This window comes from Armigeres subalbatus, chromosome 2 (assembly GCF_024139115.2).
Source record: "Armigeres subalbatus isolate Guangzhou_Male chromosome 2, GZ_Asu_2, whole genome shotgun sequence".
NCBI classification, from domain to species: Eukaryota; Metazoa; Arthropoda; class Insecta; order Diptera; family Culicidae; genus Armigeres; species Armigeres subalbatus.
The window spans coordinates 157,497,519-157,523,350 of NC_085140.1; the positions used below are offsets into that span (position 1 = coordinate 157,497,519).

General features: G+C 40.8%; 2 protein-coding genes and 3 long non-coding RNA genes across 7 annotated transcripts in view; 3 read left to right on the forward strand and 2 right to left on the reverse strand.

The window, feature by feature from the left end:
• LOC134211072 (cell adhesion molecule Dscam2) overlaps positions 1-25,832 on the forward strand; it is a 531,807-nt gene that overhangs the window by 80,493 nt on the left and 425,482 nt on the right. The window lies entirely within an intron of this gene.
• On the reverse strand, positions 9,989-10,686 carry LOC134215362 (uncharacterized). Its single transcript, XR_009980126.1, has 3 exons — positions 10,252-10,686; positions 10,109-10,187; positions 9,989-10,053 (listed from the first exon to the last, which is right to left on the reverse strand). It is a non-coding gene; the product is annotated as an uncharacterized LOC134215362 (long non-coding RNA).
• On the forward strand, positions 10,877-11,605 carry LOC134215361 (uncharacterized). The gene is made up of 3 exons (XR_009980125.1): positions 10,877-11,144; positions 11,213-11,254; positions 11,318-11,605. It is a non-coding gene; the product is annotated as an uncharacterized LOC134215361 (long non-coding RNA).
• Positions 14,999-15,857, forward strand: LOC134211074 (uncharacterized). Its single transcript, XR_009978919.1, has 3 exons — positions 14,999-15,132; positions 15,241-15,285; positions 15,376-15,857. It is a non-coding gene; the product is annotated as an uncharacterized LOC134211074 (long non-coding RNA).
• On the reverse strand, positions 17,189-19,705 carry LOC134215401 (uncharacterized). The gene is made up of 3 exons (XM_062694601.1): positions 19,017-19,705; positions 18,681-18,785; positions 17,189-17,337 (listed from the first exon to the last, which is right to left on the reverse strand). Exons 1-3 carry the CDS (start codon positions 19,654-19,656, stop codon positions 17,189-17,191), a joined length of 894 nt encoding a protein of 297 aa, XP_062550585.1. The 5' UTR covers positions 19,657-19,705.

Genomic DNA, 25,832 nt, shown 5'->3' on the forward strand with positions numbered 1-25,832 from the left:
TTAGCCAGGTTACCATTTTTGCATTCGTATATCATGAGGCTAGCACGATGATACTTTTATGCCCAGGGAAGTCAAGACAATTTCCAATCCGAAAATTGCCTAGACCGGCATCGGGAATCGAACCCAGCCACCCTCAGCATGGTCTTGCTTTGTAGCCGCGCGTCTTACCGCACGGCTAAGGAGGGCCCATAAATTTGCCTTTGTGCGAGGAAAACGCGAGGTGAGGGCTAGGGCGACCATTGTAGCTGCCATTTTTGGACTCAGTCGTGATTGTCCGTTATTGCAATTTAAACAAATAGATATTTTGCTCTCAACAGTAATCTCGAGCTGAGTCCAAAACATTGAAGACGGACTTATTAATAGGTGATTTTTTTTCGAAAATCAATATTGCGACTGTTCAAACATCATGATGTAGCAAAACAAGTAAACTGAAGAACATTTTGGAGATTACTCCGCAACTACAAAATTTGAGTATTTTTTTATGGTTCACGTAAAGTTATTTTTTTATCAATCATCCAGTTCAGTGAGACAACCAAACAGAGTTAAAATGTCCACAGAATTATTCTTCGAAAAGACTGCTATTAAAGCCTCCATCAAGCGAATAAATGACCATCTGGCGAGCTCGCATTTCACGACCCAGTTCCAGGTCGCCATAATCCCTAAGCCTTTACGGAAGTCTATCACTCAGGCCAACGGACAAACAGTCCACCACGCACAGCTAATGCTGCCGGTCGATTCCTCGACGGCTATTCTTTCATTCCTCTCAGGAGATGTATGCTCAGCCCATTTCATGAATAAACAATTGAAATTGAATGCCATCACTTGTGCCAGGACTGGATTTTCTTTTCCCGTCGGATCGTGTCGGATTTTCCCCGCTCACTCGCGTGTGCCCCACTTCGGGCCACTTTCCACTGCAGAAGATTGATATCACCGGAGGTTTTCGTGTTGCTGACCGGAATCGTTTTGCTTTCGGATGAAGATGCTCGATGCTGTTGGCTACTTTATGTCGTCTCTCATACCTGCCGGCAGCCTTCGAACGCGTCGAACGTGATGGACCATAACGGAAAAAGATTCACGAAGAGTGTCCTTCAAGTGGATGAGTGAAAGCTCCGGAATGTTCAACTTCGTTGAATTGGAAATAGCACAATGTTCGAAATCCATCTATCGTTACGGTGTCTGTGCTTTCAATTAGAAGTAAAGCAACGGACTAGTGGACCGTGCTCTGATATCACTATGCAGGTTTCGTGATATTTTCGACGTTTTTCACATTTGAATGTCTAGTTCGAATGTAGCTTGAACCCCTTTAGCACACATGCTTGCTTTCTATTTTGTGATGTCTTCTTTGGTTTGCTGGTTCAGCTTCTTGAGAATTACTAATTTTCTCGTAAATGTATCGCATCGCAATACGTTACACTGTATGTTAATACATTTGAAGCCAAACGGTTTCAGTTCAACACTCAACAAGTTGTAGAGGCGTTTTATTTGGATTGAAAACAAACATTCTCTCTTCAAAATATTGAGACATAATTGATTATGAGTTGAAAAAAGTATTGGATTACGAGCAGTTCATTGAGTGTTCACGATGAAAATACTGCGGTAAATCAAAAAAGATATTTGTTTCGTTTTCGTTAAAACTTTACCCAGAAATGATATTCAAAGTTCATCTTTCAAATTTATTTTTCTAAAAATATGCCCGCATCGCAAGAACCAACGATGACGGGCATTGTAGTGGCTGCTTCGCTCCATTACCATCATCGCTGGTAAACGGATCGGTTAACAGAGACTTATTCGACATCCGGCTACCGCTTCTACTGTAGCGAGCTGCAACACAGCGGTGGTGTGGTATTTCTATGGCGTGCACAGACATTCGTTCGTATTGTATGTCGGTTTATACACACGAGCAAGACCCATTTTCCACCTCGCTAGTCCCAACAACTAGCGGCGCTTAGCAGCTGCCGAAGAAGGAGCACTAACTCATTGAGACACGGCAAAAAAGATGCTCCTTCCCGATTACTCCACCAACAATCTAGTTGCTCTATGGTAGACTGGTTGAGTGAGCAAAATGCTTATATATTATGCGAGTATACGGTTTCTGGATAAAATTATTCAATTATAAAGGCAACGAATGCAATCTCACATTTTCTTGAATTACCCTGAAAGCTTCTACAAGGTGATGATTTTTCTAATTGGCGAAGGAATCAATATTATGGCACTTGGCTTCGATAAGTTGATTTCGACGTATCATTCTGATGATTTTCTCCTATTCGTAAACAAGCTCATTGGTGGTAAGGCGCTTAGTGCTCAACCGTTGGCGCTTTATCTTAAAAATTTAACTGGAGAACTGTAAATCGATAAACACAAACCGTCAAAATCAAAATTGGAGGTTGCAGCTAAGGAAAACCAATAGAAACACATCATCGAACCAGTCTACAACACACTCTGTCGCTTTCCTCTAAGCAAACGCTTCGGAAATTGTTTGGCGCTCTGCTCTGTGCTTGTCTGCCTGCCGTCGATGCCGCCGTGTTGTGTGTACCGATGTGATTTACCGTCTTGAGATGCTCTATTAAGCTAATACACTGCCGCTACTGGGGCCACACGGACCCATTCCGCCGCAGCACCGTCCTACCAACCAATCAACCAACAGGGACGACGAAATATGGTGCCGCAACTACAAGGTAATGCGGCCACGGGGAACAACGAACGGAGAAGAGTCCTTTATCTTGGCTGCTTCTTTTATGAGGCTAGACACAGACGCCCCCATGGGTTCGGCAGGCACACTCGCACACAACTTCTTGGTAGCTCCTTCCGGCAGACAAGGGCGAATGAAAACGATGACGGCAACGGTGCGTGGTGGCCGGAAAAGAGACCTGGGTGTGATTTTATCCGTTTGGTTGGCGATGCCACCGGTGGTTAATGGTTGTCGAGTGCGATTGAGATGATTTGGGGAAGGGAAACTCTGGTGGTTTGTTTGCAGAGAGAATATTTGGTGTGAATCTTGGTGTGATGCCAATAAGCAGATTTTTCAGAACGGAGGTCGTATTATTTTAATCGAGGAATTCTCCTGAGATGTGGTGCGCTAACCTTAGAGGTGATAAAATTATGATTTGTATGGATATTTTATGTATGCTTGAACATACATTTAGTTAACAAAGTGTGAAAAAATCCAAAGGACTTAGCATATATAGTATAGTTTCATTTGATTCGGAAATATATTTCCAGTAACCAGATGAGCACTGGCAGTGCATGCTATTATTAACCTTGTTCACGATTGCTCACTATTGATAGGCTTTCGGCCAAACGACACTTCCCCTTTGGCTGAAAATGTCATTCGGCCGAAAAGGTCATTTGGCCGAATATGACATTTGGCCAAATAGGTCATTCGGCCGATTAGGTCATTTATCCGAAAATATCAGTTGACCGAATTGGTCATTTGGCCGAAAAGGTCATTTGGCCGAAAAGGTCATTTGGCCGAAAAGGTCATTTGGCCGAAAACGTCATTTGGTCGAATAGGTCATTTGGCCGAATAAGTAATTTGACCGAAAAGGTCATTTGGTCGAATAGGTCATTTGGCCGAATAGGACCTATGGCCGAATAGGTCATTTGTCGAATAGGACATTTGGTCGACTAGGACATTTGACCGAAAAAGTCATTTAGCCAAAAAGGTCATTTGTCGAATAAGAAGTTTGGCAGAATAGGACATTTGACCGAATAGGTCATTTGACCGATTCAAATATTTGGCCTAATAGCTCATTTGGTCAAAAAGGTCATTTGGCCGAATAGGACACTTGGCCGAATAGGTCATTTGGCCGAATAGGTCATTTAGCCGAATAGGTCATTTCGCCGAATAGATCATTTGGCCGAATAGGACATTTGACCGAAAAGGTCATTTGACCGAAAAGGTCATTTGGCCGAACAGGTCATTTGGTCAAATAGGACAAACGCCCGAATGTATCACACGCCCAAATGGACCATTGGTCAAAATTAGTAATACAGCCGACAGAATCTTTTTAGAAGAATTTCCCACTGAAGTTCAATGATCCATGAAGTTGCTTGGCATAATAAAAAAATATACTACAGCCTGTTTTTTTCTTCATATTTTGCATTTGCTCGGATTAAGGAACAAAAGTATATGGATCCTTCCCTTAAATCACGAAAAAAACAAGAGTGATATAATAATTCCTTCATTTAAGCATAATGATTAATACGGAAGGAGTCATATTCTCTTAGCGTAATCTGGGAAAATGCATGCTTTAAAAAAGATATCGATCCTGTATTCAAAGGTCGATAGGACAAAAGGCAGAAAGAACGGAAGGGACAAGAAATCAAAATTACAAGAAATACTGGGACACAAGGTCGAAAGAACCAACTAAAAAACATGAAAAAATCTTGATGAAAATGTTCATTTAACTTAATAACTCCAAAGAACAGCCTATGTTTTTGAGAAGGCTAAACCTCAGAATGCAATTGTAACACTTGCCAATAATGATGAAAATGTTTGACTCGCAGAAAACACCCTATGGAAAATTCTAGAGTTAATTATAATCAGGTGGAGCACAAACCTACATATTAATATGCAAAACTCGAAAGAGCAGCCCATAATTGAAGGAATGGAAATCTAGAATAAAACCTTTCACTTTAAAGCATTGGAAGTGTTGTCCCAATTGAGAGGGTTAGAAGCAGAGGAGTGTTAGTGCAATTTTTGTCAAATTTGAGCTGACTGTGTGTATGTGTTTCCAATCTATATCCCACTGTCTTGCAGTGCTTTTATGGAAGAAACATGTTTTCAGCTATTTGTGGATATTTTTATATCCATAGATGAAAACATTTTTAGTCCTGGAGATAGAAGGTGATAGCTCTACTGTGCATCCAAAAACCCTATAACAAGAAGCTTCAGACCACATCTTGAGGTAATTTTCAACACAGCAAGCCCCGCATAATTACACTCAGATATCAAATGGATAAATGCAATGTGCTTATACTTCCAAGACTTAACATGTATATCAATGGTTTGCATCAATGATATACATCTTTGATCCTATCACGTATTTAGTGAAATCAATTTTATATCAAATAATTATGGAACGGACTCACCATGTCTGTAGCTTGAACGATAAGTCATTCCGCTCTATCGAAATTTTATTCTTCAGGACTGACGTTAAATGCTTGATGCTTGATCAGCAACTCCGTAATAATAATTTGTCCTTGGAACCTCCAGAATGTAGTGCACGTGCCTGACAACTGACGCAGCTGCCATGTCCTAGAATGCCTTGAAAATCTTGGGATTTCACGAATCTCCAATATGTCCTAAGCAAACTTTTTTCCGTTTTCTAGAACCCTCATGATTATGAAACAAGGGCGAAATCTTAATCCTGATGCAAGAGCTCTTTCTTTCGTCCAATCAAAATCCATAGTCAACAGCAGAATGCAGAAAATCCAAGGATATTTTTTTTTCCGAAATCTCGAAATTCCGTCGAAATTCCGCCTTCTTCACTTTTTTCTTGTCAAGTTTGAGCTGACTGTAGCGGTAAATGCACTGGTTTTCGAGCATTGGGGCAATATATTGATACCGTTTGTACGTTATTTGTTACAAATGTGAAAATTCACGGAAAGTTGGTAGGGGGAATGACGGCTTTGGCAGGTTTTGTTCTATTATTGTCGGGGGTTTTTTTATTCGTGATTATGCTCATATTTGGCCTAAACATTCTTTGCATATCAAAGAATATTGTGGCCAAATTTCATAAAATTTGGTCGACAAAAACCCCCCTGCCAATAGTAGAACAAAACCTGCCAAAGCCGTCTTTCTCCCTATTTTTTTTAACTTCCATACAAATGGGACGAGAAAAAATTGAAAATTTTTGCAACCGTTTTTCTCAAATCTAAGTTTTTGTCACATACACCCCTTTGCGTTTGACCCCCTCAATTATCTTTTTTGCAACATGTACCTACAAGGTTCAGAATGAGTATCCAAAGTAAAAGATACTATTAGGACAAGGCCTTTTGATCTAGGTTGATCTTTATCTGCATAATGCCGATTGGCATGAGAGCATAATTCTACTTTCCTTATAGCTTAGGCAGTTCTTTAGTGACGGTATGTGTAGGTATGTGTCATTGAAGAAGGAACCGAATTCCCATGTGCTTTATTCTGGACGTATGCAAATTGAGATAAAATATAAATAAGTAATTATTCACATTTTGCATGATGCCAATCGAAGAACAACTCTACGTGGCTTAACGATTGGTTCAGGAATTTGATCATTCGGGCCAATGGTCCATTCGGGCAAATGGTACATTCGGGCACATGTCGATTCGGGCAGGTGGTCTTTTCGGGTGTTTGGTCTTTTCGGGCATCTGGTCTATTCGGGCGTTTGTCATTCGGGCGAATTGAATTTGGGTTGATATCATTCAGGCGTTTGTTATGGAACCGGCCGAATAGGACATTTGACCGAGTAGGACATTTGGACAAAGAGGACATTTGGCCGAATAGGACATTTGCCCGAATAGGACATTTGCCCGAGTAGGACATTTGGCCGAATAGGACATTTGGCAAATAAGAACATTTGGCCAAATAGGTCATTCGGCCGAATAAGTCATTTTACCGAATAGGACATCTGAGCCGAAAAGGTCATTTGGCCGAATGAGACATTTGGTGCAATTCTGGTGCGTTGCTTAAAAATTACTTTTTTTTGAAAGTAATGGGTTGCGCACGGCAAAAATGATTAATGATTCAATGTGTGCATTTGTATTTTTGTTGATTAAAAAATTAAAATATAATCCACACGGCTTGATTTATTGAAAAACAAAAACAATAGTGTCCAACTAGAAAATTTGCTCCGTCGAATAAAACCAGTTGCACTCGAATCTGTCAAGTCCTTCTATATGAAACGCGTTTAAAAAAATATATGGGCTACACACATACACACTTTTGTAGCGAAATTATCCAGCTTTCCACGCTCGGTAATGGCGGCTTATCGGTGTGTAAAAATCAATTGGTCACTGTACTGTTTGACGAGCTGTTTGACACTAGCTGGAGGAAAGCGCACTGGCGTTCCTGGATAAGGGGAAGGGGAAAAAGGCCTTTTCGGCAGTGCGTTTTCCTCCAGCTAGTGTCAAACAGTACAGCGATCGATTGATTTTTGCACACCGACAAGCCGCCATTACCGAGCGTGGAAAGCTGGATAGCCTTCTGGTACAACTTTGTTGTACGAGAAAGGCAAAAAGATCACATTTATCATTGCTTCACGCGGGCGAGCGCCTATTTCAAAAGAAAGGATCACATCCACTATTGCATTAATTAGGACAAAGGCCTACTTTTAAAGAAGAAATCACATCCACCATTGCCACATTGCGGGTAAACGTCTATTTTGAAAGAAAGGATCACATTCGAAATTGTCTCAATCCGGGAAAACGCGCACTTTTCAAGAAGGGATCACATCCACCATTGCCTTAATCCGGGTAAGTGCCTACTTTTAAAGAAGGGATCACATCCATGATTGCCTTAATCCAGGCAAGAGCCTAAATTTAAAGAATGAATCACATCCACCATTGCCTTCATCCGGGAAAGTGCCTACTTTTGAAGAAGAGATCACTCCCACTATTGACATATTCCCACCAAACGCCTACCTTTAAAGAATCACATCCACCACTGCCTTGGTTAATAAACATTACTTTTCACTGGGCAAACCATGAATCTAATGGAGGGATAGCAAATATTCAAAAAAAAAAATAAGCTCTTTTAGTGGAATGTATTCAACCGTCTAAGACGAGTTAAGTAACTCCATTTAATTCCACCAATTATTTCGATATCTTTGCAGATACGTATTTCGCAAGTCGAGTCAAGTACGAGACACTGAAGACGACCACACAGTTGTGGTCGAAATACGTATCTGCAAAGATATCGAAATAATTGGTGGAATTAAATGGAGTTTGACGTTTGCTCACTAACGCCATCTGGTTCGTGATTTGCCCAACCAAGTGGAAGCTACAGATTTCGTTAGTGTTTGTACGACGATGAATTTCATGAGTGAATGTTCAATGTGTTATGTCTGTTTGTCTGTGAATTATCATTGCTTTATACTTGGCTAATGCAAGCTATCTACGAAATGATTATGTCTCTTTAATATTATTATCGACCGGTGTTATATTCATCATTTCGGTTTTTTTCCAGCACCACTTAGTTAAGCAACTAATTTGATGAATACAAAAAAAATATGCCAAATGTCAGTTATGCCAAATGACCCTCACTTTTGACGCTGTTCGCAATTATGCCAAATGGCCTTTATACCAAATGACCTTATGCCAAATCTCGTTATGACAAATGACTTTATGCCAAATGACCCGAAAAACAATCAAAGTAATAACGAAAGCTTAATGCACATTGTGCAATAGGGAAAAAATCAAATTTGACAACAGAAGCATAACGGCACAGAACTCAAAGATCATGCCCTTAGTGGAAAGCAGAAAAACTAGCAGCACTTCTTACCTCCGACAGTTAAAATAATTCTTTTCTGGCAACCATTCTGCATGATTCCAGCATAACATCAGAAAAGATTGGAAACCAAATTGATTTTTACGTCACAGTACAGCTCGATAGGTCTGAGCAAACTTCATTGCTTCATTACATATAATCATCCAAGAGTAATAAAGACTAAAATACTTGTATATTGTTTGATAAAAATATTCGAAATCTTTTATGTTAATATTCACGTAGCCATGTGCACAGGACCCTTTTTAAATGTTACAAAAAGTGTCGGAAGTTAAAAGTGTCGCTAGTCCGGGTGTCGCTATTCGAATTAGTGCTAGATCTCCAATACATCGTCCACCGCCTCGCTGCCCAAATTGAATAGTTCAAAACGTCAAATAATATGGGTTCTTCAGAAAAGTTGACTTCACAAAAATGATTATAATAAGTGCGCCCGATTAATCCACCTGTCGGTATTAATGTCTTTCACATGTTTTACATATTCAAAAAAAGTATAAGGAAGATAAAAATAGCACTGATAGGTAAATATATTCCATAATTCACATTCATTTATATTTATAACAAGTTTCGCCGTTGAATACAATTTTTTTGCGAACAAAATGGTTAGGGACAAGTGCTTAAAAATAGATAATAATTTTGTACGTGTTTTGCGTACATTCATAGATACAAACACGCATCCACAGACATCATGTAATTCGCCAGCTCAGGGATTGGGGATTTTGGGGTCGTTTGAAGCTGACTTGTCTCTCAAATCTCCAGCAGAGGACGCGTCTACTGTGCAGGAACTTTTTTGGTACACTTTCCCACCGATGTTTCGCTGATAGGTCGGCTGTTTGATACGAAAAGCATAATAACAGTTTTAGGTTGGGGGAGAATTCCAGAAAGGCGAGGCCTGATAGCTCCGTTTGAGCTCGACAAAGCGGAAAAGAACAAAGTGGTGGAAAAGCTTTACCTCAGGGCTATGCTCTTTAAATAAGCTACCACTGTGGAACTGTTTACAAACTAAGGCCTATTTATTGACGTCATTTTCAGGGGGTTTATACTTGCGGTTTTGTGGTTGGTAGTCTTGTAGTAGGGAACCTCTGGTTCCGATTGATGCAGGTTCGATTCGACAGCGAATGCCGAACTGGTGTTGGGTATCTGCGCCAGAATCCAAGGCGGATTGCCGCAGTCGCCGATTACTGGTAGCAACCGGGCGAGATGGTGCGGAGTCCAAAGGCGAATATGCCGCTTTCGCTATGGCGGATGGTTGCAGGGGAGCTTGTCGCCGGGTGAGGGGGTTCATAGGCGTTCGAACCGTGGGATGCCATCAACAATGGCGTCTTATGGCTGGCATTGGAGTTGGTGCGTCGCTAGAGGTGGCTCGTCATCGCTTTCACCGCTGTTTGCTGGGTAAAAGCCTAAAATAGAAGAAAAGGCTTTTGTCTCAGACCTAACCACATATTTGACCCCTGTGATGTCTCTAACACTTGTTCCACAATTTTCACAATATTACAATTAATTTTTACCTTTTCTTATAGTTTCTTCTTGTTTGTCGATGTTTGTGTTTGAACAATTAACTTTTAACAATCGGACTGTAATATACAATTATTTTAGGACAATTTCAACGCTTACTAACACTGTACATACTTTTTACAATCATAACTTCTACTAACACAATTTTAATTCGACGTACTACAATTAGCCGTTTTTACTAACGGACTAACACCTAATTAAAGAAACCAAAACACCAAGATAAAACAATTACACCACATGAGGATTTACTTTCTAACCTCTATTTAATAAAAAGCTACACACGCGCGCACTTCTAGACCGTTCTAGATTCACCAGCCAAAAGAGAACGATTCTGGGATTTATTTCCTATTTATAGGAAACCCAGAATCTAAGGTAAATAAATTTATGCTTTTCGCATTTCCGCAGCCTGTATTTGCGCTATTAACGCTCCACCTGTGGGCTGGAACCATCATTGGCTGATAAAGGCCGGTTCACACCGCACGAATATGAGCTGTCACTCTAGCATGACAGATCGCCGTGAGAGTGAGACAGGCTCAGCTCACACACCAAGTCACTGCGTGAGTGCCAACTATCTCATTCGGATGGGATATTTGTTTTGATTGAGGCGTATATTGTTTTGGGTGATTGGAGTATTTTGGAATTGTGGAGGAGCCACAAGTTAATAATGGAACCGACGGTTACAATACCCCGTCGTCCCTCCTGAAAAATGAAAGAACTTTCATTTTTGTACCAAGTAAAATCAAAGATTTTAATGATTTTCATATTTCATCAATTTGTGAATAGGACCTTTTCGGAGATTACGCTTGTTCACCTTCTTCGTCAGTGCGAAGAAGCAAAGCACTCACCAAGGTACTCCCTATTCCATTCAAAAATGTCAAAATCGTCGGCTACTCGTCATTGTTTACGTTTCGACACGATCATCGGTTCGCGAAACCGTGATCAATATTTACCCTTTCGCGATCGCGGATAATTTTCGGTTCGGTTCGTCCGCGTAAAATGACACAAAATTGTGTCCTGCCGTAGAAAGTTCCCGGGTTGTATACGGATCATCGATTCGTGGTTCATTTTCCGGTCGTTTTTCACTTGTACTGTCGTGGAATCGGCGGGGAAGAGAACTTCCTCAGACGGAGGCAATTATGTGATGAACCTGGTAAGGGTAATAATTTGTAAACAAAATAGTGCCGACAGTGAATTGAACTTATTTGCTTCCGTTTTTAGTCTCATTCCATTCAACGCCATCCGCGTCCGGACAACTGAATGGTGAGTAATTAATTGATTAAACGACTGATGTGAAGAAATATTCATCATCAGTTTCGGTTTCAGTATCGCTATTTGGATCGTTCACCGAATGTTTCCTGCGATGCTGTGGGAATCGTCAGCTGACTGCTTCGAGCTGGTCCCGATCGAGGATGCTATCACCGGACATCATCTGTTCCTCCGAATGGAATCTGGATGTCGGCTTCGAAAAAGTGAAGTGTACTCTCAGGCCATGGTCATGACCCGAGCAAAAGTGAATCATTCATAACTCTCGCTGTAAATTAACAGGAGAAAATTGATTCATGTAATAAACGATGATTTTGTTTGTTTGTTTCTCTTTTGTTGGAAAGATTTTTCCTAAGAGTGAATGAGTGGTGGTGCCGCCGAATTCATAAGACATTATCGGAATAATGAATTGTTTTTCGATCTTTCACTAAGAGTTTTTGCGGCTCGAAATTGAATAGGATTTTTTTTTTTGGGGTTTCCGCTACTGGTTCCAGAAAGAATTTTCGCAGAATCCGCTTGTCATTGGGATCACCGGAATGGTGGAATTGAAAATTTGTTACTAATTTATGCGCTACACTGCGCCAGTGTTTCTCGACTGTTTTTCTACGGATCATTGAACAAGAAGTGCTGAAATTTGTTATTCTACGCGGTGATGAAATAAATCGAAATGAACTAAAGTAAACATTAATATAACAACTAAAACATTTATAACGCAATTGAAATATTTCCTAAAATTTGTTCTCGCGTTTCCTATTCAAAATTTGTTATTCTAGAGACTGATTAAACCAGGTAAGGAATTTGATAATCCAGTTTTGGCTTTCGATAGTACGAACTAGAGTCTTCGTTAGGAGAACGAAGCTAGCTTTAAAAATAAGGAACTATTTTTTTCGTCCCCTCCGGGAGATGAAAGATTCATTCATTTTTAGTTGGGCGCCATTTTGTAACTCGCCAGCTCAGGGATTGAGGATCTCGGGGTCGTTTTGGAACTGACTTGTCTCTCAAATCTCCAGCTGAGGACAGACCTATTGTGCAGGACCTTTTTTTGGTATACTTACCCACCAATGTTTCGCTAATAGGTCGGCTGTTTGATACGGAAAGCATAATAACAGTTTTACGTTGGGGGAGAATTCCAGAAAGGCGAGGCCTGATAGCTCCGTTTGAGCTCGACAAAGCGGAAAAGAACAAAGTGGTGGAAAAGCTTTACCTCAGGGCTATGCTCTTTAAATAAGCTACCACTGTGGAACTGTTTACAAACTAAGGCCTATTTATTGACGTCATTTTCAGGGGGTTTATACTTGCGGTTTTGTGGTTGGTAGTCTTGTAGTAGGGAACCTCTGGTTCCGATTGATGCAGGTTCGATTCGACAGCGAATGCCGAACTGGTGTTGGGTATCTGCGCCAGAATCCAAGGCGGATTGCCGCAGTCGCCGATTACTGGTAGCAACCGGGCGAGATGGTGCGGAGTCCAAAGGCGAATATGCCGCTTTCGCTATGGCGGATGGTTGCAGGGGAGCTTGTCGCCGGGTGAGGGGGTTCATAGGCGTTCGAACCGTGGGATGCCATCAACAATGGCGTCTTATGGCTGGCATTGGAGTTGGTGCGTCGCTAGAGGTGGCTCGTCGTCGCTTTCTCCGGCCGTTTGCTGGGAAAAAGCCCAAAATAAAAGAAAAAGGCCCTTGCCTCGGACCTAACCACACATTAGACCCCTGTGACGTCACTAACAAAGATTCCACAATTTTCACATTATTACAATTAATTTTTACCTTTTTCTTATAGTTTCTTCTTGTTTGTCGATGTTTGTGTTTGAACAATTAACTTTTAACAATCGGACTGTAATATACAATTATTTTTAGGACAATTTCAACGCTTACTAACACTGTACATACTTTTTACAATGATAACTTTTACTAACACAATTTTAATTCGACGTACTACAATTAGCCGTTTTACTAACGGACTAACACCTAATTAAAGAAACAAAAACACCAAGTTAAAACAATTACACCATGAGGATTTACTTTCTAACCTCTATTTAATAAAAAGCAACACACGCGCGCACTTCTAGACCGTTCTAGATTCACCAGCCAAAGAGAACGATTCTGGGATTTATTTCCTATGTTATAGGAAACCCAGAATCTAAGGTAAATAAATTTATGCTTTTCGCATTTCCGCAGCCTGTATTTGCGCTATTAACGCTCCACCTGTGGGCTGGAACCATCATTGGCTGATAAAGGCCGGTTCACACCGCACGAATATGAGCTGTCACTCTAGCATGACAGATCGCCGTGAGAGTGAGACAGGCTCAGCTCACACACCAAGTCACTGCGTGAGTGCCAACTATCTCATTCGGATGGGATATTTGTTTTGATTGAGGCGTATATTGTTTTGGGTGATTGGAGTATTTTGGAATTGTGGAGGAGCCACAAGTTAATAATGGAACCGACGGTTACAATCATTACAATTCGTTAAACTGAGTCGATTAGTCTATAACCCTGTAAGTCCCATTTTTCCTATGAAAAGTTCATTTTTGGGGCGAACATATATATTTTACGTACACTTAGTGTCCGAGAAGGCAAAACCAGCCCTCCACTAGCTATTACAAGAATTCCTTGGAGACCTATTCCGTTAATCCAATGAAATTATTTAAAAAAAGACATTCAGAGCAATTACCGTTTTGATTTCAATTATATGTCTCGGTGTTGAACTTAATCTATAAACAAAGAATAATAAAAATATATGTCTCTACTCATCACAATTGAAGGTCAAGTTAAAACAACTCCCAAGTTTCAAATCTATTTTCATAAATTTCAAGCGACCAAAATGGTATGATTTACCGCACAGTTGGTGTGGAATTAACTGTTTTTGATACCCCATAATGATTGATTACATATAAATCATTTAAACTGGTTTTACAATAATGTAAACTTGAACTTTCAAATATCCTTTTCCATTTCCCCCAGTGTATCTTACACATTAAAGTTTTTCTGGGGGATGCAAAACTGGGTTTGGGGAGGTCTCATTATTTCCTGCCCTCATTAAGTAACTCCAATGGATATCTCTTGGTTCGAGAATAAGTTTTCGTTCTATTGTTATTGTACATCTTCTTCTTCTTCAATGGCTCTACATTTCAACTGGAACTTGGCCTGCTTTTCAACTTAGTGTCCTATTAGCATTGCCACAATTATTAATTAAAGCTTTTCTTTGCCTGCCAAATGCATGGATATGTATCTTGTGTGGCAAGGACAAAGTTTCTCACCCGAAAACATCCTGGGCCAGACCGAGAATCGAACTCGCCATCTCCTGATTGGTAATCATACGCCTTTGCTCACAAGGCTAACAGGAAACCTCACCGGAGATTGTTGTACATCATGGCATGAAATTAAAGTCAACGTCATTCCCATCATTTCACCTCTTATATCTAATCTGAAGACTTAATTTTCGCCAATCCGTATCTCATCTCGTAGCTATCACCATTCACACAACAGCAAAGTCTCATCCCACTAGTACAAGAATTGGCTGGTTATGTGCGCTCGCCAGAATAGACGAATAAATCTTATATAGATTCCAATTTCAGCGCCATTATCCTCTCATAAAGGATTCAAATTGAAAAAGTTCCTCGACACGATGAGTTTTCTTTTCTCTTGTCTATGAGCATCATCACCACCGGTTTTCGGCTTCATTGTTGTCGTCATCTTGGAGGTTTTCCCTCGCTAAAGTTGAACCAAAATAGTCTGCCGATAGGCAGGTAGGGTACTTGCCAAGTCTATAAAACAGTGCTGCTTTCAACGAGGCTTTAGCCGAAAATTGAGTTTGTTTCAGAAGACCTTTGTTTTCCTGCAATATGTGATGCTCCAAGATGGAGTGAACTTCCGAAGTGTATGAAAAGGCTTAATAAATTTTAGAACTTTCCTCTTTCAAATCGATTAAGCACTTAGAAGTCGAATCTTTAAAACACGTAATCAACATCTTTTTCTCTGTTTTCAGGTAAGAATCATGGATAACTTTTGAACCACGCACAAAGGATGTAAGGTAATAAAAAATCATGGAATTCAATGTTTCTGCTTCCTGTAGAAGCTCCCTGGAAACAAACGTCGCAATGATTCTTTTTTTACACGACAGGAAAAATCTTCTTATAATAGGGCACTTGTTAAAATAAATTGAATTGAGCCGCCTTCGACCGGAAACGTCGTCGACGTCGTCTTCCTTCACCCAGGCGGAAGCCCGATTCTGACTAGCTTGGTGTAGGGACACTGATTGTACGCGGCATATCGAAGGAAGTAAGCACAAAATGGACACATAAATACATTTGCGAAAAGCGATGAGGCACTTCTTATCACAGGGCGATGACGTTCTTGAGGCGGGACCATTGGTAGAATTTGAGCATAGGCAGCTTCAGGAAATGAAATTTTGAACAACATTAGATTACACGAAACTACATGTACTCCTATATCTGGGGCCGATTAGGGTCGGATCGAATCTCCGCGCAATCTGAGAAAAAGCATTATAGAAGTTCTGGATCGTAAAAATTAAAGGGGCAGTAGACCTGTAGTTGTTGCTAAAAAAATATATTTAATTGTTATACGGAAATATTTCATCCTAAAGCATCGTACGAATAAATGTTTACTCAGATAGGTCGAATTTAAAATGAAGTTGCAAAGGTATTCCGTAGTTCCATCGCTTCGTGCAAATTGAATGAGAGTAAGACCAAGATTTTTTTTTATGTACAGGTATCCGACTTATTGCCCCAACTCAGCCATCTTGGATTTTTGTATGGAATTTATGCTCGTTTGTTTACGTTTTGCACTGAAAATGTATGTTTCCCCCCCGCGCTGGTTATTCCCATCTACTGACGAAGTCGGATAACCTGTATACATAAAAAAAATCTTGAGTAAGACAATACAATGTTTGCATTTTATTACATTTTTCTTAATTATCATCAACCGGAAAGCGATAAATCTGAAAAATATTTTGCATATTTAAACTCGAATTCGACATAAAAAGTAAATAACACGTTTTTGCTCCTGACCATTTTAACTTATAGTCGCTCCATCAATGTGCATCGGTTTATAAAATTGTTCTTCAACATGCTGATACTATTGCCTTTGAACTGCCTATGCTACTTTACCGAACAGAAAAAAACAAATCCAAGTGTAAAGAAAGGCTTCGCCTTTGCTCACTTTAGTCAATTTGATGGAAAGAAGACGATTTTCTCTATTCAATAGGGACAGTTAGTGCCGGCCATCAAGTGAAAACGATGCATCATCTTTTTGCGTATTGCTGATTTCGATTTTATTCTGTGGGTCTGGGGTGAAATTCAGTTCGTTGATTTTGATATAACAAAAGAACATAAGAATAGGCTGCTTCTTCTTCTTATTGGCATTACATCCCCACACTGGGACAGAGCCGCCTCGCAGCTTAGTGTTCATTAAGCACTTCCACAGTTATTACCTGCGAGGTTTCTAAGCCAGGTTACCATTTTTGCATTCGTATATCATGAGGCTAACACGATGATACTTTTATGCCCAGGGAAGTCGAGACAATTTCCAATCCGAAAATTGGCTAGACTGACACCGGGAATCGAACCCAGCCACCCTCAGCATGGTCTTGCTTTGTAGCCGCGCGTATTACCGCACGGCTAAGGCTGCTATAGGTTAAATTTTACTGATTTGATATCTGATTGTTGTCGATAAAGCATCACCAGATATTGATAGATAATATAAGAAAAAAATAAATAGTCTCCAGTCATCCTTATGAGCAAAGGTGTAGGAATGCCAATCCGGATATGTCGAGTTAGATTCTCCGTTTCGGGTGGAAAACAATCAGAACATGCAAACTTGAATTTTTTCATACGGATTATTTCAATAGAAAAAGTGTTTAATAAGGTTACTTTCTAAAGTATATCATTTACCTTAAAGCTAATACAGCAAACGACCTATGCAGCCATAACGACCCATTTCAATTTTCTTCTAACTCTGATTGTGATCCTATGGTCTTTACCGTTGCCCCAAAAATCAAGTCCCAACATCAAGTGAATATCTTCTATACATTTATATCCGCCAGTTTCGTAGTACCCGTGGCAGTCTGTCAGCAGTGGGAAGATAATGGAAGACATAGAAATAAAGTTTCCCGCGAGTATATCTCTTAGATAGGTTTATTAGAGATAATAAGATTTTTATGACGAAGAAAACAGCTTTAGTTGATGCTTTGGCTTGTTCTCTGTTCACCGGAGAGCGATAAGCCAAAATAGCTGTCGAGGGCGTTTGGTCCAATTTGGAATTATGGTGCTTTGCTGTTATTGAATGAGAGCTGATGTGTGAACTATTATTTGGTGTTATCTCTCGCAGCTTGAGAAACCATGTAGCATTCATATATTAATAATGAAATCAGAGTCTAAGATACACAAAGAATACATTTGGGACGTAAACCGTACCAAATTTTGTTAAAGATTTGTTATAAAACGTATAAAAATGTCATGAAGTTTCAAGAAAGATTTGTCAGGTATTGCATTTGACCAAAACATATCTATATGAAGTGAAATTACATACATATCGAAAGAAATCCCCCCACAATAATGAAACACTTTGGCCATAAAATAATAATATAATAATGTAATAATAAAATAATAATTTCACAATCATATTCACTATTTACTGGGGTAAATAATTTCTATTAGCAATATTATACATATATATAACTATCAAATAAATAACTACAGTTATCTACCCATCAACCCAAGTTTTGACTGCTTTAAATGTTTAAATTGCTTTGATTTTTTTTTAAAATAAATTTTGTTTAATCAGTATTCCGTTATTGTGACCACGACAATTGTTTTGATATGCAGTGAAAGTCAGATTCAAATTAAATTAACCAATTTTTATTAACGCAAACGATCTCCATCCTGAGCGATGCTCATGCGTCTTAAATTGATCGGTCATGGTGCTTCATTGAACGTTATTATAAAAAAAGTGTACCATTCAATCGGCAGACGCCATTCGATTCCTACTATAATACTACGCTTCTGGACAAATTTCGGAAAAAAAAATCGTTGAAAACACCCTGTAAATCAATTAAAAATCCATAGCCAGTGCTGAAAATCTGTGAATCTTGCTCACAAAACGAGAAGTAGGCAATGCAAAATACTCGCGAAGACATACCAACTACTCGCAGGGAAAACAGAGAAACGAAATACTCGCGATCGTGATTTTTTTTGTGTTTTAGTTTGTGAGCTTGAATGAGACCTTATCTAATTGATTTTGTTGTGTTTGTTTGTTTATTTTTGACATTTTACACTCTAAAGTGCATTCATGTCCGAAATTTACATCTATAATATAATAAATAGACTTTCCAATCAGAATCAAAGTAATTTTCACAACAATTTTCTTCTCCGTTTTGCACTTCCTTATGTGATTGGCATCCCTCATTACACGAACGTTTTGCGTCATGCCCTACGCTGCTGCTTGTTTCACTCGTACTCGTTGACAGCCGCCTCTTCTCTGCAATTTCGTTTTCGATTTCTCTTATCAAGTTATCTATACTCAATGAGCTAGACTTTACTAAGGTGGCGCAGATCAACGTTGCGTGCCACTAGTTGTCTCTTTTACTCTTCCGCTATTCTTATGCAACGCAAATAGTGACGTCACTATTTGCGTTGCATAAGATCAGCGGAAGAGTAAAAGAGACCACTAGTGGCACGCAACGCTGATCTGCGCCACCTTAGTAAAGTCTAGCTCCTTGATCTATACTTTGTTGGCCATTGTTACCGTCATCGTTGTCGTTATTATAGGCCTCGCTGGCTCCAGTTGAGACTGCCACTGGAGTTACGTTTTTAGCGCTGTTGGTCTGTGTGTCGACATCGTTCAATTTTGCTGGCGTATGAGAAGTCACGGTGGTTGGAGCATTAGCTTCTTTGCGGTAGGTCACAAGTGTCGTATGATTGTCCACTACGATGTGTGATGGTATTGTTTTCTCCAGCCTAATACGTACTACTCTCACACCATTCGGCACTCCTGGGAAGAAATTTTTCCATACTTCGTTGTGGATAGAGATGACTTTGCCATATTGCTCAATATGATCGGATATGATTTTATTGGCCATTCGCGGCGGGAGATCGTGGATCCTGATGGTGGTATCGGGACCATCAACGTAAACTGGTATATAGTAGTGTACACCGAGATGTTCAAACGAGTGTTTGAGATGGTGTTGTTTTTGTAGTCGTGGGGCTACGCCGGAGTCGTGCATTTCAATATACACGCAGTTTTTGAGGTTGTGTAACTGGATAGTTTTAACATCTGCCATGTCAATCTTTATATCTTCCTCGAGAAACTCCTTGACCTGGTCCAACGGCGGTCGCTTTGGCAGGACACTGAAATCCACGACGAGAGTGTTCCTTCTGTGTGACATCTCGTGCCGAATGCAATTTTTCGGAACAAGAACGACACGAATAAACCAATGCAATAGACTAGATATATGAATTGTGCGGAAAGACGTCTGTCGCGCGCGAGAAGTGGCTGTCAACTGGTGATCTAGTTGATTTGATCTACTAAGTAGAATAATACATAAAATGTTTAACTGATCTTTGGAATTCATCTAAGCCAGCGGTTCTCAACCTTTTTGATGAGTGGTATCCCTTGATGCTTTGTCATTGCTTGAGGTACCCTTTTTTCTGTAAATTCAAACTCTAGTCGAATTTGTGGCGTAATTCCTAAGTTACGTGCAAATGCACAAGGAAACTTACGATTTAAAACGGTTATTTGCAATGTTTTATTTGACTTTAATCCAAAAATATATTTGAACAGTTCAATATTTAGAGATATTTCTCTATTTTATTTTAAAATTTATTCTCAGGCTCCCACTAAAACTTCTACAGTTTTTGTAGTTTACATTTGTATTTTGTATAGAGCTGTAGAAATTTGGAAATCAATTCTTCGAATGAACGCATTTGGTCGGGATAAGGCGAAGTGAGGAGATAATCCTTTCTTTAAATGAATAATTTTGCTCGGTATGATGAACGCATCTGCCCGGAAAAGACAATGTCTTCTTAAAATGAACGCGTCTGCCCGGTATAAGACGACGGTAGGAGATAATGCCTTCTAAGGCACATGCATGAAAAGAGGCACAGTTTCTTGGCGTAGCTATTTCATCCGCTCGATCATTTCACTAGAAGATCGGCTGGAAAGCAGATGTACGCGATTAGAGATACTTACGTCTTGAGAATATCTTGTGTTATTTGAAGTACAATTTAAAGGTAACATTGGTGAGTGAGTTTATAAAAATGATAAGTGGTGTTAAACGTTTTGTGTTTCTTTCTTTGTTTAGTGGACTGAGGTCCGTTGTATCGCGAATTCTGCTTGATTTTTTTATTAAATCTACTACTACGGGAAAAGGTAATTATACTCAAGTATGTGAGCGATTTAACCTAATACTGCGCTTGCGCTGCGCTGCTTCCTTCGTACGGCTGGAAATTTTCGTCGTCTTGTGGCGACCGTCCAAGGATCCGTCGTGGTGCGAGCCACGAATTCCGTTCAAGATCATCGAGACCCGTGTCTACCGTGAAGGCCCACCTCAAGAAGGTAGTTAAACGGAGTGTGTGAAGTCGTACAAACATCGCAGCGAAAAATCTCCTATTGGTCGTCCATTACCGAAGGTAAGGTCCCTCTCCGTCAATTTCTGTGGACCAGGGCCATCCGAGATCGAGTGTCGTACATTGCACGCAGTGGACCCGATTCAAACCGAAAGATAGGTTTCGCCGATCCCCGCTCGGTGGAACGGAAAGGTACGCGAAGCCGGGTCGCTTTGGGTACGTGTCCCTCTATCCGTAAGTGTGGATCGCCCCGGGGACATTATCTCGAGCCAGAAGCTGCAGATTCGTCGAAATTCGTCGGGCCCCATCGATCATCAAAAACATGCGCAGGTACGTGTTAGGCAGACAACGGTGGCGGTATGGTAATGAACCTAGGAGCACTCGCGCAGGACATGCGACTTCCGGCTCCGAATCTCCAGGAAATCCAGGAGGAGATCGGCCGGCTGAAAAACAACAAAGCCCCTGGAGTTGACCAACTACCAGGAGAGCTGTTTAAACACGGTGGTGAAGCACTGGCTAAAGCGCTGCACTGGGTGATTACCAAGGTTTGGGAGGATGAGGTTCTGCCGCAGGAGTGGATGGAAGGTGTGGTGTGTCCCATCTACAAAAAGGGCGATAAGCTGGAATGTAGCAACTATGGCGCAATCACATTGCTGAACGCCGCTTACAAGGTACTCTCCCAAATTTTATGCCGCCGACTAACACCAATTGCAAGAGAGTTCGTGGGGCAGTACCAGGCGGGATTTATGGGTGAACGCTCTACCACAGACCAGGTGTTCGCCATACGTCAGGTATTGCAGAAATGCCGCGAATACAACGTGCCCCCACATCATCTATTTATCGACTTCAAACCCGCATATGATACAATCGATCGGAACCAGCTATGGCAGCTAATGCACGAAAACGGATTTCCGGATAAACTGATACGGTTGATCAAGGCGACGATGGATCGGGTGATGTGCGTAGTTCGGGTTTCAGGGGCATTCTCGAGTCCCTTCGAAACGCGTAGAGGGTTACGGCAAGGTGATGGTCTTTCGTGTCTGCTATTCAACATCGCTTTGGAGGGAGTAATACGAAGGGCAGGGATTGACACGAGTGGTACGATTTTCACGAAGTCCGTCCAGTTATTTGGTTTCGCCGACGACATTGATATCATGGCACGTAACTTTGAGAGGATGGAGGAAGCCTACATCAGACTGAAAAGTGAAGCTAAACGGATTGGACTAGTCATCAACACGTCGAAGCCGAAGTACATGATAGGAAGAGGCTCAAGAGAGGTCAATGTGAGCCACCCGCCACGAGTTTCTATCGGTGGTGACGAAATCGAGGTGGTTGAAGAATTCGTGTACTTGGGCTCACTGGTGACCGCCGATAACGATACCAGCAGAGAAATTCGGAGACACATAGTGGCTGGAAATCGTACGTACTTTGGACTCCGCAAGACGCTCCGATCGAATAGAGTTCGCCGCCGTACCAAACTGACTATCTACAAAACGCTTATCAGACCGGTAGTTCTCTACGGACATGAGACCTGGGCGATGCTCGTGGAGGATCAACGAGTACTTGGAGTTTTTGAAAGGAAAGTGTTGCCTACCATCTATGGTGGGGTGCAGATGGCGGACGGTACGTGGAGGAAGCAAATGAACCACGAGTTGCATCAGCTGTTGGGAGAACCATCCATCGTTCACACCGCGAAAATCGGAAGACTGCGGTGGGCCGGGCACGTAGCCAGAATGTCGGACAGTAATCCGGTGAAAATGGTTCTCGACAACGATCCGACGGGAACAAGAAGGCGAGGTGCACAGCGGGCAAGGTGGATCGATCAGGTGGAGGACGATTTGCGGACCCTCCGCAGACTGCGTGGTTGGCGAAGTGGAGCCATGGACCGAGCTGAATGGAGAAGTCTTTTATGTGCAGCACAGGCCACTCCGGCCTTAGTCTGATGATAAATAAATAAGGTACGTGTTAGAGCTTAGTTACGAGAGAGAACGTCTGTCCACAATAAGGCAAGAAGTGGAGATAATTCGTTCACTAAAGAGCACACTTGACCAAGACGCCAACCTTATATGGCGTTTATAGTTCGATTATTTTCTCTTAATAACTTTTACACGCAATGGACGATCGTTATCACATTCAATAGTTCTCAACAAGGCTTTATCCCCTGTCGAATGCAACTTGTTGCGAGAAAAGCGGTTAAGAATTACTATATGAAAAAGTGGCTAATCTTTTTCGGTTTTCGTGTGCACTCACATACACACGGAAAGACAGACATTTGTCTAGTTCGACGAGTTGAGTCGATTGGTATATAACATCATGGGTCTCCGAAACTTCTATAAAAAGTTCGATTTTGGAGTAGGATGATGGCCTTTTGGTACAACTTTTTTGTACGAGAAAGGCAAAAAGGTGTAATCCATTAAATGTCATACCGCAAAAGTTACATATCGCGTAATGCTATTCTGAGAAATTGGATTCAGCTAAATGTTTTTCGGTGAAATATTATACATTCAATGCATATTGCTTAAGAATACATACTAAAGAAGGGATATATTTTTTTTATTGCATTATTCCGAGCAGATGCATTCTTTTTAAAGAAGGAGTCACAGTCACCATTGCCTCATTCCGAGCAAACGAATTATCTTTTTTGACAAGGATTCAAATCCACCATTACCTTGTATTTCTTAAGAAGGAACATACAGGACAGGAGTTTAATTTCGAAGATGGAAAACATATTTTTTACCATGCACCATTTTTTTAAATTTTATTTTATTTTATTTTATTTTATTTTATTTATGCATAATGTCCATCGGATCTTAAAGTCTACATGGACAGAAAGGGTGGGGTAAACAATAATCACTTTAAAACAATACAATATTCTTACAGAAAACATAATTCAAACAGTAAAAACATCTTAGAGGCTACTACATAAAACTTAAAGTATGCTCGATCTTTTTATTCTTTCGGAGAAACGGCTAGATGACTCGTCGAATTCAAAGAGGTCCTCAACTAACGAGAAGGTCCTAACACATGCGGATATCGGTTCGTTGAATCCAAACAGGTTTCTATGGAATCTTTGCACGAGCAGGGTAGTACTTCGCAATGTTCTGTTAGGTATCCGGAAAGCTATCATTGAAAGCAGTTCGAGGGCATCTATCTCTCCATTGATCAACTTAGCAACCAGCAATGCTTGCTGAATTTTTCTCCTGCGTTCTAACGTGTCCAACCCTAGTAACCGGCACCTCTCAGGATATGGAGGTAAGTTGGCTTGGTCCCGCCAAGGTAAACTCCGCAGAGCTGCACGAATAAACCGCTTCTGAATACGTTCGATTCTAAGGCACCACGCAATTTGATGAGGAAACCAAACCACTGATGCATTCTCGAGAATAGGGCGAACGAGTGAACAATACAGCGCTTTAAGACAATGTGGGTCATTGAAGTCTTTGGCTATTTTCATGACGAAACCAAGTTGCCTGGTGGCTTTCGAAATTGTTTTTGTGCGTTGTAGATTGAACTCCAGCTTCGAATCCAAAAGTACGCCTAAGTCATGCACTTGTGTAACCCTTGCTAGAGTTTCTCCGCCAATGTTATAATCGAACCGAATAGGATTCGAAATTCTATGAAACGTGATGACTTGGCATTTCGCAACGTTGATGACAAGTTTGTTATTCTGGCACCACTCTACAAACTGTTGAAGGCGGCTTTGTAAGCAAAAACAATCTTCGATGGATCTTATAAGAAGGTACAGTTTCAAGTCATCTGCTTAAACCAACTTGAAACCTGTTCCCAACAGAAGTGCGATGTCGTTAAAAATATTGTAAACAACAGAGGTCCTAAAGTACTTTCTTGGGGAACTCCAGATTTGTTCGAGAACTCCGATGACACGTTGTTTTCTAACTTCACTCGTAGAGATCTTCCAGAAAGGTATGAGTTCAGCCATGAAACAAGTTGTGGAGAGATACCGAGGCGAGATAACTTGCAGAGAAGAATAACATGATCAATTTTGTCAAACGCTGCTTTCAAATCCGTGTAGATAACATCCATTTGTGCTTTGATTTCCATGCTGGCAATACATTTAGAAGTAAAATGAGCAGATTCGATGGTCGAGAAGAATGCACAACATATGAAAGATTTGGTTTGAGAAATGTATTGGAGGGTAATCACCTCCTTCGGTGGGGTTTAATTCCACGAAACCAGTACGCTAGACAGGTGATTTCCCTACTAAGCTACGAAGGACCTCCTCTTTCGATCGGAATTGCTTTTTGATATTTTTTCAAATACAGCCTTTGCTCAAATATTTAAAAAAAAAAACTACCTTGGAAAACAGTGTACTCTGATACCTTTATAATTTAACACACACACACATCTTGAAGGATCAAGAACATCCTACTACCAAAGGATATTGAGCTAATAATCTCGTATCTTTGAACGATGTTCTTTTCGAACGCATACAGTAGATTGCGAAGGTGTGTTTGGAAGAGGTACTTTATTTTCGGGGAGTTGTTCCATTCAGGAAAATGTTATATTCGGGAAATTGTTACATTCGGGGAAGTTGCATTCGGGGAAATTGCATTCGGGGAATTGTTACATAAAATAACATTCGGGAAAATTGCATTCGAGGAATTGGTTTTCGGGGAATTATCGTACAATCGTCGACGGCATAAAATTTCCCCGAATCAAATCCCCGAATATGACCATTCCCCGAATATGACATTTTCTTGAATATTTCTCGCTAAAGGACCTAAGTAACATTTTTTTCATGAATTAATTTGGATACAGCATTCATTTCATTTATTTAGTTAACATCTAAACAGATAACACTGAATCAACAATTTGACGCCACAATGCACGGTTCGAGGCCGTATCTCTCCATCCTCGGATACGCCCCACGCTCGCCAAGTCGTTCTGCACCTGGTCTGCCCATCTCGCTCGCTGCGCTCCACGCCGTCTCGTACCTGCCGGATCGGAAGCGAACACCATCTTTGCAGGGTTGCTGTCCGGC

Coding starts and splice junctions, on each gene's coding strand:
- LOC134215401 (XM_062694601.1), bottom strand. CDS start 19,656: ATGTCACACAGAAGGAACACTCTCGTCGTGGATTTCAGTGTCCTGCCA. Junction 18,786..19,016: donor TAATAACGACAACGATGACG/GTAACAATGGCC, acceptor CATTGAGTATAG/ATAACTTGATAAGAGAAATC. Junction 17,338..18,680: donor GCATGACGCAAAACGTTCGT/GTAATGAGGGAT, acceptor CACTGCTGACAG/ACTGCCACGGGTACTACGAA.